Source organism: Oryctolagus cuniculus, chromosome 18 (genome assembly GCF_051225735.1).
Source record: "Oryctolagus cuniculus isolate XC-2025 breed Fujian yellow rabbit chromosome 18, ASM5122573v1, whole genome shotgun sequence".
Classification (NCBI taxonomy): Eukaryota; Metazoa; Chordata; class Mammalia; order Lagomorpha; family Leporidae; genus Oryctolagus; species Oryctolagus cuniculus.
Genome location: NC_142884.1, coordinates 5588868 through 5605774, shown reverse-complemented (window position 1 = coordinate 5605774; position 16907 = coordinate 5588868). Strand labels below are relative to the sequence as shown.

Below are 16907 nucleotides of genomic sequence, written 5' to 3'. Positions count from 1 at the left end.
ATGATTATTTTCCTCTCTCTTAGGTTTGATGTGATTAAAAGATGTATCAGCTACATCTCCTAAAAATATTTGTGAGTCAATGTGAGACAATTTTCCTTTGTGAAGTTAAGGAAGGACCTTTAAGAAAAGTTGAGGGATTCAGGCAGCAGAAAAAAATTCAGGACTTCAGCATTTTTCAGGCACAAGAATGTCCTATGATGTTTTATCTCATTAAAAAAAAAAAAGTCTTGATGACATTTTCAGGCTTACTCTCCCATTTCTTCCATGTCAGTCTCCAAATTCAATTTTGCATATTTTCCCTATTGTTATCTTTCTGAAATCACATGTGAGTTATATTTCAGTTGTTTTTTAAAATAGTAAGTAGATAATTGTATTCTAATAAAAAATTATTTTATTTGATTCTACATTAAATATTAGCTTTTTAAATTTCCTTTTCCCTAGTTTAAGGCAAAACTCATTATTATATAATGATTTCTTTTATGGGTGCCATTGGCAAAACAGTATTTCTATTGATAATGATCTGTATTTGGTAAATCATATTTCATGAAGGGAAAATTTTTAGTACATTTTTGTTTTGTTAAGACCCATGATACTCCTTCACTAATGAAACTGGCTCACAGTACAAATATTTTACAAGATTAGAAATTACCATAAATTTGAAATGTAAATTTCAAATATAGAATATACATGTATTTGGGTTTTTTTAAATAGCAGATTATTATTGAGACTATACCACAATGGTTAACACTAGTGCCATTGCAACCAGGGTTAAATTCTGATGCCATTGCTATTGAAAACAGCCACTTATACCTCTTCTAGCTAAGATACCTTGATCAGCAAAAGGAGATTGATACTGGTTTCTAACTCAGAGAGCTATAAATATTAAATAGGTTATAATTGGTAGACTGTACATTGTATATCAAGAAGCACACCAAATTTTTTGGAGATATACAAGTGTTGATCAAATAAACATCTATCTTAGAGATGTATTTCTAGGAGGAAGTAATGCTAAATGGAGAAATTTTTATTAGCTCTTTCATGACAATGTAACTTACAACTCATATTTCTACACAGAACCTTTGTGATGTGATTATTGAACTCTAAAATAACAGAATAACCTCTATGGATTTGAAATTCGGAATGATCTTCTTCCAGGTTGTCGTTGGAATCCTGGGGAATTTATCCCTCTTATATCATTATATTTTACTCTACTTAAGTGGATGCAGGGCAAAATCAACATATTTGATTCTCATACACTTGGCTGTAGCCAACTCTTTGGTCCTTATCTCTAAAGGAATCCCAGAGACCTTGGCAGCTTTTGGGATGAAATATTTTTTCAGTGATTTTGGATGCAAATTTGTTTTCTATGTCCACAGAGTATCCAGAGGGGTGTCCATTGGCACTGTCTGCCTCTTGAGTGTCTTCCAGGCCATCACCATCAGCCCCAGGAACTTCAGATATGCTGAGCTTAAAGTAACAACCCTAAAGTACGTTGGTTCCTCCAATGTCTTGTGCTGGATCCTGCACATGCTGCTAAGTATCCGAGTCCCTGTATATATAGTTGGCAAAGGGAGCCACAAAAACATCACAGGGACTAGAGATTTAGGGTACTGTTTTGTTACAAACTTTGAAAACATGATAGACACCCTATATATAGTATTGACATCCTTGCCTGATGTTCTGTGTTTGGGGCTCATGATCTTGTCCAGTGGATTCATGGACACAAGCAGCAGGTGCAACACATTCATGGAAATACTGCCTCTCATAGACCCTCTCCTGAAGCCAGAGCTACCAAAAGTATCTTTGCCCTGGTGTGTCGCTCCCCCTCTTCGTGGAGGAACGACACTAAGCCCTGCCTAGGCTTCATATCCGAGTCATGGCACCATTATGTCGCTCCCCCTCTTCGTGGAGGAACGACACAGGACCCTGCACTGTTCTTTTGTCTGCTCGGCCCTCCCCGGGTTTGCTGCTGGTTCTTCCCGGGTTGGCTACTGTCCCTTCCACCTCCGTGGAAGGGCAGTTCCCCCTGGCCACATTCCCCACTTCCGCAGGGGAGCGGCACACCGCCGGCCGGCTCACTCGGGGGCTGCACAGGTGTTCCCCTTAGATGTTCCTGGTGCATGCCATCTCTCTCCTCCTTTATAGTCCTCCTCTGCCAATCCCAACTCGGCTGCCCACACGCCGAGTACGCTGCTCTCCTCCAATCAGGAGCAGGTCCTGCTGTTTATTGGCTGAACTGGAGGCAGCTGTGTAGAAGCTGTTTTCTTCTCTCCCAGTGCCATATTGTGGGAGAGCAGATGCATAGAATAAGTTAATTCCAGTAACTCAGTCCAGTCCGGGTTGCTCCCCACACTGGTGAGCACATTTGTATCTTTTTATTCCCTCTCTTCTATTATTTATATTCATTTCTCAGCTTTTCATAATCACAGTTGGTGGCTGCTAAAAACCTTTGCTGTAGTCAATTCTTGTTTTCCAGCTGCCAGCCCTTTTATTCTCATAAGTTGTAACCCCAGTATATCCAGGCTTTGCTGTGTCTGCTGTAGAAGAAACATGTTTTCTCCATCTCATCAGAAAAACTTGAATTGAATTTTCACCACATTCAGTCATTTGTCTACTCACCCATCACAAAATCTTAAGCACTGTTATTACCAATCCAGTTGCACAGAAAGTTGAAAGGGGTTCTGTTCCAATAACAGTAGCCATCTTGCATATTAGGTCAAAGCATATGTAACACCATTTTACGAATGAGTAGATAAGTTCAAAGTGCAGTTAGTAAGGAAAAAAGTTGTGAGAAAACAGGCAGAGAATGGAAATTTTTAAATTGCTTATTTCACCATGGCTTATCTGGGCATAGGGTTATAAGGACAATTTCATGAAATGAGATAGCATGCAAGTTGTTTTTTCAAAAATCTGTGTGGGAAAAAGTGGCCCTGTATGACCTTGTCTAAATAAGATCAGAGTTGGTGAACTGAAGAGGCTTCCATAGCCTTGGCAACTCATGACAAGAGCCTCGGCTGATTACTGATGTCATAAATAAGAGTGTCAATTGTTAAATCAACAACAGGAGTCACTGTGCACTTACTTCCCATGTAGGATCTCTGTCTTTAATGTATTGTACTATGTGAATTAATGGTATAACTAGTATGCAAATAGTACTTTATACTTTGTATTTCTGTGTGGGTGCAAACTGTTGAAATCTTTACTTAGTATATACTAAATTGATCTTCTGTACATAAATATAATTGAAAATGAATCTTGATATGAATGGGATGGGAGAGGGAGTGGGAGAGGAGATGGTTGTGGGTGGGAGGGAGGTTATGGGGGGGAAATCCACTATAATCCAAAAGTTGTACTTTGGAAATTTATATTTACTAAATAAAACTTTAAAAAAATTACAGAAAATCATATGAAAAAACTGCATGAATTTCTAAAAAATTTGCACAGAATAAATACCATGTTTGATTCAAAAAAAAAGTGGCCCTGGATTATAATTTAAGTGGCCTGAGTCTGGGGCATTAGGGGGTTGTCGCTCCCCCATTCGCAGAGGAACAACACTAAACCCTGTGCTGTTCTTTTGTCTGCTCGGCCCTTCCCGGGTTGGCTGCTGACCCCTCCACCTCCGTGGAGGGGCAGCTCCCCCTGCCACTTTGCCCGCTTCCGTGGAGGAGCGGCACACCACCGGCCGGCTCTCTCGGGGGCTGCTCAGGTGTTCCTTCAGATGTTCCCCTTAGATGTTCCTGGTGCATGTTGTCTCTCTCCTCCTTTATAGACCTCTTCCACCAATCCCAACTCTGCTGCCCACACGCCCAGCACGCTGCTCTCCTCCAATCAGGAGCAGGATCAGCTCCTGCAGCTTGTCAAATTGGCGAGAGGCAGCTGTGTAGAAGTTGTTTGGTCTCTCTCTCAGCGCCATATTGTGGGAGAGCAGATGCATAGAATAAGTCTTAATTCCAGTAACTTAGTCTAGTCTCAGTTGCTCCCCACAGGGTGTGGGTACTACTGTTTTAGTTACTGGAGGCATTAGAAACCACGCTGTGAATATTGAGTTTTCTAAGAGTAATTATGGTCATTTAAGATGACAAGGCTTATGGAAATAGATGATCTTTCCATGTCAAAATAATGAACTGCAGGAGACAGAGTCATCTAGTATATATATTTTTTATTTTTTGAAATAATATATTAATGCTCCTCTAAAACAAAGTCTTAATGCCCCAGTCAATAAACAGTCAAAAATAAAAAGTAAAAAGATCATAATTCAGCAAGAATATAGGTAAGGGCTATAAACAACAATCAAATGAAAGGATGTCCATTTCACTCATATAGTAAGTTTTAAAATAGTCACGGATGATTTAAACTATAGTAGATACTTAACAATTTGACAAAGATCTTAAAGTTTAACAAAACACTATTTGCAGCAAAACATACACACTTTGTTTTTGTGTTTAGATTTTTTTTTTAATTTGAGCCCTCACAAAAGAGAAAACATACCTGGCTCCTGCCTTTGGATCAGCGCGGTGCACTGGCCGCAGCGCGCCAGCTGTGGCAGCCATTGGAGGGTGAACCAACGGCAAAAAGGAAGACCTTTCTCTCTGTTCTCTCTCTCACTATCCACTCTGCCTGTCAAAAAAAAAAAGCTTTAAAAAAAAGAGAAAACATAAAGTGTTTATTTCTGTGTGCTTACTTCACTCAACATAATGTCCTCTAGTTGCAACCATCTTGTTGTAAATGACAGAATTTTATTCTTTTTTAAATATTTATTGTATTTTAAAGAGTTAGAGAGAGAAGGAGAGGCAGAGACAGAGAGAGAGGTCTTCCATTCACTGGTTCACTCCCCAGATGGCTGCAACAGCCAGAGCTGTGCCGATCCAAAGCCAGAAACCACACGGGTGCAGAGGCACAAGAACTTGGGCCATCTTCCACTGCTTTCTCATTCCATAGCAGAGAGCTAGATGGGAAATGGAGCAAGCGGGACTTGAACCGGCATCTATATGGGTGCCAGCACCACAGGCAGTGACTTTACCCACTATGCCACAGCACTGGCCCTGAATTTTATTCTTTTTATAGCTGAATAATATTCCATTGCTCACAACAGCCAAAATATGGAATCAACCAAGGTGTCCATCATCAAATGCATGGACAAAGAAAAGGTGGTATATGGTACCTGTATATTTAAGTGCAGGTAGGCAGCAAACACTAAAGAGATATTCATATATGAGATAAGGATAAAATTAAATGGCATTTTGGATCTTTGTAAGAAGGTGATAGTGCTGCATAACCTTTGACGAAAATGGCATTATCAATAAGAGTTCCAAACACAGACAGTTATCATTCATCAAGGTTGGAGCAAGAGAGGAGTGGCAGTTTGGAAGGAAAAGAAATTAATCCATTTTATTTAATGAGGAATTTTATTGTTTTGGAAACAAGGGAGCAAAATGGGTATTTCAAATATAGAAAATAGCTTAATACAACGTATTTGTTGTTAAATTATAATTGATTGCAGTTTTAGTGTAGATTGCTACTTGGGAATTATTTTAGATTCACAGAAAGTTACAAAGATTATGTGGAGACTTCTACATACCACTCAATCTGTTTTCAGTAAGTTAATAGCTTCACGGTGGCACAGTTGGCAGAACTGGGACACTGGTCCTATCCCATTAAGCAGAGTGCACACTGTGTTTGGCAATGCTTTTGCCAAGATGTCAGGTTATGTTTGGTCTTCACATTTTGCCAGGCTCCCTTGCCCCTGGTCCGTGTTCCATTTTGCCTAGTTTTCCATGAATTTGGCTTGTCCAGGGTGATGTGCAGATTATCTCTGGAGTTGGGTTTGCCTGATATCTTTCTGATGACTAGACTGGACTTAACAGGTTTGTTTTGGGAGACTTTCATATGTTATCAGCCTATGCCATATTGGAGAATTCATGTGACTAACATAACATGTTGCTAGCAATGTTAGCTTGATCGGTAGTGGAAGATTTCCAGGTTTCTAGCCTCTTCAGTCTGGAAGGAAAGGCACTCAGTCAGGGACAAGCCCAGGGGTGGGGACAGTTGGATTCATCTCTGCTTCCAGGAAGGCAGGTCTCCACTCACTCCCATGTGCCCAGGTGGGGTTTGAGGAAGGCTCCCAGTGAGACCCTGGGCTGGGGTTCTGGGGAGCTGCTTTGGTGCGTTTCTCACCCACATGCTTCAGCTAGAGCTGAACACAGAATTCAGTCAGAAACGAAGACAGGAAGCATCTCTGACATTGATCACTGCAAGAACAATGAGAATAGTGATGGTGGCCATAGCGGCCCTGGGAGAGCCCTTCTGGGTGAATCCTCAGCAGACTGACCACCCTGAGACCTATTTCTGGGGCCACTGATCAGTTCGTGGTCCAGGAGCAGACCCTCCCGACTGGGAGCATCTGTCCAGGGGCCTCTGTGCCCCACGGTGTGCCTTCTGCCCATGGCCACCCAGGCAGCTGTGGCTGCCCTGCGAAGCGCTGGCTCATCACTGCCACAGTGCCAGGTACCCAGAGCCCATCCTGTAACCAAGGAGAAACTCAAAGCTTGTCCAAGGAAGGACAGAAGCCCATTCCTCCCCAGGATGGGACAAAGTGGGAGTCTTCAGCCAGCACACCTTCCTCCCACAGCTCTGAGAGGGAGAAGACAGACCTGCAACTTCTCAGGTTCCTGCTGACCACAATCAGGGGTGATTGTAAACCTGCTGTGTTAGTAAGTGACCAAACCCCAAGACAGCCACAGGAAAGTAACTTGGAAAATATACTGAGTTGTGAATTCAAGTTTCACTGAACATAAACATTACAGATATTGAATGCTAAGCTAGACCTTTAATATGTTCTGTAAGTATAATAAAAACCATGTATTTGTTTATAATCAGAACAAATATCAATGTGCAGTCATTCCCATGTGTGTATACTGTTAAATAATCTTCATCTGGTTGAAAAATCAGTAGTTGAAGTTTATTCAGCTCATCAAATGAAGGATTTAAACCCAGAAATCAATGGATCAACCACCTGAGTTGGCCCTGCTCAGAGAGACTGAGTTTGGTTACAGGTTTTAAACTTGTCACAGGGTGAATACCTGTGCCAAACAGGTTTATGTGTGGATCTCAATCACGTTGAAAATTGAAGAGTGTCTCATTGAAAATAGGAACAATTTGGCAATTGCTAACAGACTAAGGAGATAGAGTACCTCCCTGTACTCACTCCCACATGGGCTGTTACTGTCTGCACAGGGAGGCAAACAGTGGGCTGCTAGTCACTCCTCCTGCAGTGGCAGGTACAGGAGATGTTTCTCTATCCATGGTTGAGGTTCATTGGAAGGTCCTGTTACCTAGGAACTGGCTGCAGGTGTGTTTACAACAGGGCTAGCATTCCAGTGACTTAGGCCTCCAGTCACCATTTCAGTCCACAGGACTGTGGGTGCAGCTACATTTATATGTATTTACTTTCTCCCCCTTTAATTCTGGAAAGCTGGCAGCTCTACAGCTACAAGCCCTTAGTAACATCTGTGCCAAGAGAGGTTTATGGTTTTTTGTTTTTTTGAGGGTTTTTTAGATTTATTGATTTATTTATTTATTTGAAAGTCGGAGTTACACAGAGAGAAGGAGAGGCAAAGAGAGGTCTTTCATCTGCTGGTTCACTCCCCAATTGGCCGCAATGGCCAAATTTGCACCGATCTGAAGCCAGGAACCAGGAGCTTCCTCGGGTGCAGGGGCCCAAAGACTTGGGCCATCTTCTATTGCTTTCCCAGGCCACAACAGAGAGCTGGATGGGAAGTGGAGTAGCCTGGACTCGAACTGGTGCCCATATGGGATGCTAGCACTGCAGGTGGGGGGCTTTACCACCATGCCACAGTGCCAGCCTCAAGGCAGGTTTATGTTTTGTGATTTGAAGTGTGAAATGAATGTGTCATCCATACTTGATCTTTGACATCCTTTACTCAGAAACAGGAATTAAATGGTTATCGATCATTACATTTATCTTTTCAGTCAATTGTCTGATTCCATTTGGCACCTTTATCCTGTTTCATAGGTCTAAATGTGCTTTGTTGAATTGAAGGACTTTAAATCTCATAGATGTATTTTACATATTGACATATTTACTTGACACATTCTCTGTGTTTCAGAGGGATCGTGGACTCTTTCAATGTATAAATGCATATATAATTTTTATTTAGGAGAAGTAAAAGAATTTGGGGATCATTTTGTCCTTTGATTTATCATTTCATAATACAGTGCTGAAATCAGTATTTGTGTTTTTCCAAAATTTTATACTTCTAGGTATCTCAACCATATGAAACTTGTTTCTGCATGTATGGTTTACAGAACTGTTTTCATTTCTTCTTCTCCACCTGACCTCTTTAGAATCAGCAGCTTTTATAGTTGGGAGATAGCAGTTTATCTTTCCAGTGATTGGGACTAACTTGGTAATGTATTACAGCTGCACTTCAATCCATGCTCTGGCTGTGAAACATACAGCACAGCAGTTGACAGAACTGCCAGGAGAAGCAGATCCCTTCTCAGAAGTAGTGGGGAAGTGTAATGTAACAAGGAAATAAAAATTTGATCAGAATGAAGAATGTGAGAATTAATCCTTCAGTAGTCTTAGCCCCATGGAGGCATAGACATCTCTGCCACCCCCTACCCCTAATGGGATTTCCAAGTGCTTTCATCATAATTCCCGCCTGTAAATGACCACGTCCCAGGCCATAACAAAGCATCATCTTGGATATTCCACATATTTTAAGTCATTCAGAATGCACATATTCCCTGGAGGGGCTGCCCTAGTTGTGCCACAGGTGGGGACCTGGAACAACAAAGTTGTTGCCTCACAGTCTGAAAGCTAGATGCCCTAGGTCAGCATGGTGGCATTCTCTGAGTGGTGTGGAAGAGGGCCAATTCCCTGCTGGCAGGCCTTGGTGCCTTCCTTTTCACATGACCTTCTCTGGGAATGTCTCTGTCCAAGTTTTTCTTTTTTTATGAGACTGACAGTAATATTCAGGGGTCACGGTGGGGGTGGGGAGGGAACTACTCAAATCCAATATGGTGTCATGATAACCTTGTCTTTTTCAGAGATTTGTTTGAACAGCAAAGTGACAGAGTTAACAGCCAGGGCTGGCCCAAGTCAGCGCCAGGAGCCAGAAACTTCACCCAGGTCTCCCACTATGTGGCAGGGATCCAAGCACTTGAACTGTCATCCACTGCTTTTCCCAGTGTATTAGCAGGAAGCTGGATCAGAAGTGAAGGAGCTGGAACTAGAACCAGTACTCCAATATGGGATGCCAGCCTCAAAATCAGAGCTTAACTACTGCACCACAGTGCCAACCCCTCATCTTCACTAATTTTATCTGCAAGGACATTATTTCCATATAGAAGAACATTGTGAAGTACTGGAATTAGGAATTCAACAGTTGAGTTTTGAGAGCATACTCTTTGACCCATGACACTCTATTTTCTGAATTCAGTGAGATGGGTCTACATATTAACAAAAACCCCTACTGAAATAACTCCAGGCTGAATAGTAACCCCAAAGATAAATTGGAAAATATTTTGGGAGACGAGGAGGAGGCACCTGGCTCCTGGCTTTGGATCGGCGCAGCGCGCCAGCTGTAGTGGCCATTTTGGGGGTGAACCAATGAAGGGAAGACCTTTCTCTCTGTCTCTCTCACTGTCTAACTCTGGCTTTCAAAAAAAAGAAAGAAAGAAATTGGAAAATATTTTAAGTAATTATAATTCTGCAGTAAGTCAGAAAATGTAGCACAGAGAAATCACAGTTTAAAGTTGATCTTTATATCATATATATTCCCATCCATTAGAGTGAATCAATGAACAACAAGCCCTGGGAATCACTTTCATTCTCTTCCAGTCAACTTTCAGTCTTCTGTCGTTTTCTCCCTGTGTCTCACCCATGTTTCTCCTTGCATTCTCCTAACTCTAATCCCATCTCCTTTAATGATGCACTTTTTCCTTCTCTCTTATTTCTCTGCCATTTCAAACCCCCACATCTTGTCCTCCATCGTCTTCCCTCTCTCCTCCCTCCCCTTCTCCTTCTTCTTCCCTCTCCCCCAGCCTTCTCCCCTCTCTTTTCCTCAGCCCATTCTCTCCCTGTCTTGTCTCCACTCTGTTTATGTCAAGTTCTACCTTTGACTTCATTTACCACACCTTCCCTTCTCATCCCCCTCCTCCCCAGTTTCTCCTGATTCCAGGTGTTCTCCGTCTAGGCTTCTCAACACTGCAGCTGCAAACACTCTTTGTTCACTCCACCTTTTTCCACTCTCTCCCCATTTACTCTCTTTTTCTACTACTGTTTTTCTCCTCCTATCGCTCCCTCTTTCCCTCCTTCCCTCCCTCCCTCCCTCTCTCTCTCCCTCCCTCCCTCCCTCCCTCCCTCTCTCTCTCTCCCTCCCTCCCTCCCTCTCTCTCTCCGTCTCTCACACACACACACACTCATCCATCTTTTTGCTAATGTATACAATCTCCATTCTTATTTTCCATCTTTCTCCCTTTTTTCTGCTTTATACCTTTCTCCCAGTCCTCCTCTTTCTCCAACTCCACATCTTGCTTCCTCTCTCACTCTGATGTTCCCTCTTTAAATGCAGTGGCCACAGGTGTCTTCTGTCCACTTTCCCCTCCAGCTCCCACCTCCTGCTCATTCTTGGCCTCTTTTGTCCTAGCTCTTCTCCACCCCCTCTCCTTTTACTTGCTGCTCTCTATTTTATTCCTTCTCTTTGTTTAGTCGTCTCATAATGCACTGCTTCGCTATTGTTCATTTTTGCCTGTGTTCATTACATATCAGCTGTTTTCTCATTCCTGAAAAGAGCTCCAAAAGTAAGCATCCAAAAATTTCTTCACACATGTCAGCTTAATCTACAAAGTACTAAACAAAATTTTAAATAAATAGAAATTAATTAAGCTTTAACTAAATAGTGCTTTCACTCAGTTTCTGTAGGATCAGATACCCTTCAAAAGGGAATGCTTTATGCACTCCTGTGTGAACAAGGCAAAATCCATATATGCAGAAACTGAGGGCCAGAGGGAAAAGTGCACACGCAAGTGTACAAGTGGGCACCTACACAGAGACACACAAATGCCAGTGCACATCCATCTTCATGTGCACACAGAAATAAACATGCAAATACACCCTTGTGTCAGTGCACACATAGATATAAGCACATACATAGCCCACACATTCAATACTTTGAGACCTTCATTGTAGAAAATGAGCAAAAAAAGTCTAAAATGGATTAATTCTAAATATAAGAAGAGCATTATATATAATAAATTATAGTGAGCATTATATACATAGTAAATTATAATGAAGATACTTAATGTAATAAAACTTTACAAATACCTGTAAGTTTAACACTTGTATAATGTTCATTATTATTAAAACCCAGTGACCTCTTCTTAAAAAGGATTTATTTACTTATTTATTTGAAAGAATAACAGAGGAAGACAGAGAGAGAATCTTCATCCCCTTGCTCACTACCCAAATGGCCACAACAGCCAGGTCTGGGCCAAGCTGAAGCTCAGAGCCAGGGACTCCTCCCTGGTTTCCCATGTGAGTGACAGGGACTGAAGCACTTGGGCCATCTTCCACTGCCTTAACAGGCACATTAACTGGAAGCTGGATTGGACACAGAGCAGCCCGTACTCGAACTAGTGCTCCAGTATGGGATGCTGGCATTGAAAGTAGCAGCTTTACCTATTGTGCCAGAAAACCTGCCCTGTTGATGTTTCTTTATTTAGAGGAATGCAGAACTGTTTATTGACCACTGTTCACCAGTAATTATGATCAAGTAAATGATATGCATTTGGCTAACATCCTGATGACTACAAAGTTGTTTTTCCTGGCATATGCTAAACCAGTAACCCAAATACTGGAAAGTTCAAGTCTGCATGTGAGGAATGAGGTGGGGTAAAGAAGAAATATTACAATAGTTTATCCACGCATTGGTGCCAGCAGCTTCTCAACTGCCAGCAGCTCCAACCAGCTGATTGGGTTTCCATGAGCCAGCCTTAGACATTCGAGGAGTCATAACATTTTAGTCAACACAGCACAGGGATTTCACCTTTTTTGTAAAGGAATATTTCACTAGAAGACTCTTTAAATGTTTGCTTATATACAGCTTGCTTGGCTTTATACAGAGATCTGAATGTGTCTCTTCTTCTCATTTGTATGGGGAAGTTATTGGTAACAATCAGATATTTCTGTTTAGTAATTTGGAAAACAAACCATTGCACTTATATAAGGATAGGTAGAAATGTGGGTACTGACATGGCTCTTTTCACTTACCCAATTTGAGTGCCCAGCTAAACACAGAATTATTATTTAATTTGAAATGTGATGGCTTCAGGATGTTTTCAGTTTAACTTGAAATGTTTATTACTTAATGTTGTGCTCAGAAAAATGGGTTTCCCCATGGTTTCTCCTTTGTTGACTGTTTAAAAACAAACAGAAGGGGCCAGTGCTATGGTGTAGCTGGTAAAGCCACCACCTGCAGTGCTGGCATCCCATATGCACACCTGTTGGAGTCCCAGCTGCTCTACTTCCAATCCAGCTCTCTGCTATGGCCTGGGAAAGCAGTAAAGAAGGCCCCTGCACCCTCATGGGAGACCTGGAAGAAGCTCCTGGCTCCAGGCTTCGGACTGGTGCAGCTATGGCCATTGCAGCCAACTGGGGAGTGAACCAGTGGATGAAAGGTGTCTCTCTCTCTTTCTCTCTCTCTCTCTCCCTCTCCCTCTCCCTCTCCCTATCCTTCTAACTCTGCCTTTCAAATAAATAAATAGATCTTAAGAGAGAGAGAGAAAAGAAAACCAGGGGCTGACTGTGATGCAGTAGTTGAAGTGCTACCTGCAATGCCAAAATCCATATGAATGCCATTTCAAGTCCCAGTTGCTCTACTCCCCATCCAGCTTCCTGCTAATGTGTCTGGGAAAGCGGCAGAAGATGACCCAAGTGGTTGGGTCCCTGCCATCCACATGGGAAACCTGGTTGGAATTCCAGGCTCCTGGCTTCAGCCTGGCCCAGCCCCAACCACTGAGGCCTTTCAGGGACTGAACCAGCAGATGGAAGCTAGTTAGCTCACTTTCACTCATGCCCTTTCTCTCCTCCTCCCTCCCTACCTGTCACTCTTTCAAATAAATCATTTAAAATCTAAAAAATTTTTAAAAGAGGGGCCTGCATTGTGCCACAGAAGGTTAAGTCATTGCCCATGAAACCAGCATCCCATATGGGTACCAGTTCAAGTCCTGGCTGCTACACTTCCAGTCCAGCTCCCTGTTAATGCACCTGAGAAAACAGCTGAAGATGGCCTGATGAAGTTGCAACAAGATGGAAGATGGCCCAAGACCTTGTGCCCCTGCACCGGCGTGGGAGACCCAGAAGAAGCTCCTGACTTCGGGTTGGCACAGCTCCAGCCATTGCAGACAATTGGAGAGTGAACCAATGGAAGGTTCACCCTCCAATGGCCGCCACAGCTGGCGCACGGCAGCCGGCGCACCGCGCTGATCCAATGGCAGGAGCCAGGTGCTTTTCCTGGTCTCCCATGGGGTGCAGGGCCCAAGCACTTGGGCCATCCTCCACTGCACTCCTGGGCCACAGCAGAGAGCTGGCCTGGAAGAGGGGCAACTGGGACAGAATCCGGCACCCCGACCGGGACTAGAACCCGGTGTGCCGGCGCCGCAAGGTGGAGGATTAGCCTAGTGAGCCGCGGCGCTGGCTGGATACATTTTTTATTGCTGACTTGAAGAGCTATTGTTTACCTCTTCTGTGCTGCTATGGCTTACATGTTGTGGCATTCCCAGAGCAATTGTTCCTACCTGAGTTTCATACCATATGCTAATTTTTTAAAAGTCCAATATGTACACTTCACATATGTGTGAAGTTATGAGCTAAATAATGTGAACACTAACAGGATATCATATTTCCATTCACACATGTGATATGTGTCATTCACTAACCCACAAAATATTTCAATAAAAATCTATAATGTCAAAATTGTATGCTTAGTAAACTGTACACATTATATATTATTTGGAAGTAAAGCTAAAACAAAGAAAACTAAAATTGCATTTTAAGAAGTTAACAAAATTAAACATAAGACAACTGAACAAATTAAGTAATTTAAATGAAAATGATGTAAACAAAGAAATAGTCATAAGTTTGAAAACACACCTGAAAAGTATAAAATTTTGAATTTTGAAAATAAGATTTCCTTGCTCCACCAAAGACACGTCCCTGGGCACTTCCTGTCTGCCTGCTAAATACTCCCTTGCTCCTTCCTGTCCTGGTGCAGATTTCTGAAGAACTCAGCACCATTTTCCTCTTATCCCACTGCAAAATGAAATGGACCTCAGGACAGGTCCACCTCAGAAGGAAAGGAGGCTGCCTTAGACATACAGTATAAAGGACACTGCTGTCCTGGAAATTGGGTCAGCTTGGGCACCATCTTCCAAAGACAAGAGTTGGAAGTCTGGACATTGGAAATGAAGGAAAGCATGGACAGCAAGGGAGACTCAAGGACAAACTGCAAAAAGATCTCAGATCCACTCAGTTAGGCAGAGGGAGCTTTTATGCAGAAAGACCTTCCACATGCACCTCCTAGAATTGAACCTCTCAGTTTTCAAATTAAAGGTCAGAAGCTCTCATTGGCTCATGTGTCAGGTGCCTGTTTGTTTTAGTTAACTGAAAAGTGTTCTCATTGTTCATCCAGAGATGGTGCACATATGGGAGAATTTCATTGATAGCTTCAGGTCATGCTCTTATTCATGGACAAAATTCATAAGGAGTTGGTCACAAAGACCTATTGGAATGGAGCAATTTCATGAAAGTGAGCCCTTTTATAAAGGCCTTGGTAAAGAACAGGAAGGTTATACCTTAAAATACATACAGTGCTGGTGGATTGGAGGAAGTGCACAAGAGTGAAAGGAGAGATTTAGGGAGCCCAGAATGCAGTTGAGTCAGATTCCTCCTCATTTGGGTGGAATATGGCAAGAGTTGAATGAACCAGTTACTCGATACAGCACAAAACAGACAACACATGGGTCTTTTCTCTGATGATAGTTGGTGACTTTATATTGCTTCCACAACAGGTAGAGTAGATTCTGGAAGTATTGTATTTACGGGTCATGATCACAAATGGACACACAGTCGGAAAAAATATATCCATTAAAGTAGCAAGAGAGAAGAGCCACACACTGGGACTATGAAAAACAGCCAGCAACACTTGGATGACACTAGTGATCGCATAGAAACACATAAAGGTGCTTACCAGGGCAAGGATGCTGTGGGTGGCTCTGGTCTCAGCAGAGGACCTGGAAGAGATGTCAGATCTTTGAATGTGCTGCACCTGCTGCTTGTGCCTGTACAGGATGAAAACCATGGAACCACTGGCCCAGAGCATGAGCCCCAAACATAGGACATCAGAAATGGAAAACAATGCTGCAAAGATTGAGTTTATGACTTTGTCATAAGGTGGAGAAGAACAGACTCCATTATCCAACCTCTCTGTGGCATTTGTATTTTTCCATTTGCCAGAAATACGTATAGGAAAAACGGCATTTACCAGCAAGTGCAGGGTCCAGCAGAGGATAGTGGAGATGTTAATATATCTAGGAGTTTTTTCTTTAAGCTTTGCCCACTTGGAGTTCCTGGGACTAATTGTAATGGCCTGGAAAATACTCAAGAGGCAAACACAGCCATAGGATACACCCCTGCCCACCCTGTGGATGTAGAAAATGAGTTTGCACCCAAAATCACTGAGAAAATACTCCATCCCTAAAGCTGCCATGGTCTCTGGGATTCCTCTCAAAATAATACCCAAAAAGTTAGCCACAGTCAGGTGCTTGAGAATCAAATCTATGGGCCTTAACCTGTGCCCATGGAAGTAGAGGAACAAATAGTGACTTGCGAGTGAGAAATTCCCCAGAATTCCAAGGATAACCAGGAAAAGGGAGATTATTCCAATTCTCAAATCCATTGTGGCCATCCTATTGTTTCTAGGCTCAGTATTCCTAAGTAGAGGATTCTGCATGAAAACGTGAGTTGGGGGTGTTTCTTCATGTGTTCTTCCTGCTACCATGGTGGTGGTCTCAGGATGACAGACACATCAGCCATCATGCATGGCCAGACTCTGATATGTTGATGATTCTGTGACCTCACCTCCCACAAGACCAATATTACCAGTTCACTTGTAGGGTGCATGACAGTGTGGGCTTCGGAGCCTTGGTATGTCTGAGAAAACATTTTCCCAGTTCCAAATTGCCAGAAACACATAGAAGTTTCTGGTTCACAGTGAACAGCTCCAAAGAGACAGAAGGAGTCTTTAGTGGGGATGTCTCCTTTTTCCATCATCCCTGGGGCAGTCAGGGTTTTCACATGGAGGAACCAGTGATAATTGAGGTCTAAATCTGGAGAGATTGACAGTAAAAGCCCCTTGTCCAGTGGGTCTTTCACTTCTCTGAGAAGTTATTTCCCCCACAAATCTTTCTCTGCCTTTCTCCAGATTCCTAAACTGCACCATCAAGAATGTTATGAGAACTGCAGGACACACAGAACCTGACAAGGGAAGAGTACAAAGAAAACATAATTTTAAAAACTGATACCAAAAATTCTAAGAGACCATTTGTTCAACTGTGTACAAGTCAATTGAAAAGTCCAGATGAAATGGAGTTCTAAAGTCACAAAGAACACAAGGGGCATTGAATGTTTAACACTTTCTTGATGTCTTAGTAAGGGCAACTCACCACAGAGTAAAGATGTACAATACGTGTAAAACCTAAGTAATGAATAAAAAACATATGACAGTAGGTAAAACTAAAGGGAAAATATCATTAGCATGCAGAACATGGCATCAATACATAAAAACTGTATTATACTTCACAATGAAGGGAAGATCACAAACAAC

At 42.4% G+C, this 16907-nt stretch overlaps 1 protein-coding gene and 1 pseudogene across 1 annotated transcript; one reads left to right on the top strand and one right to left on the bottom strand.

Moving 5' to 3' along the window:
- Positions 1123-1814, top strand: ORYCUNV1R-PS1572 (vomeronasal 1 receptor oryCunV1R-ps1572 pseudogene; annotated as a pseudogene).
- On the bottom strand, positions 15012-15989 carry ORYCUNV1R1633 (vomeronasal 1 receptor oryCunV1R1633). Its single transcript, NM_001167318.1, has one exon. It carries the CDS (start codon positions 15987-15989, stop codon positions 15012-15014), a length of 978 nt encoding a protein of 325 aa, NP_001160790.1.
- Between the last annotated feature and the right edge of the window lie 918 nt (positions 15990-16907).

Coding starts and splice junctions, on each gene's coding strand:
- ORYCUNV1R1633 (NM_001167318.1), bottom strand. CDS start 15,989: ATGGCCACAATGGATTTGAGAATTGGAATAATCTCCCTTTTCCTGGTT.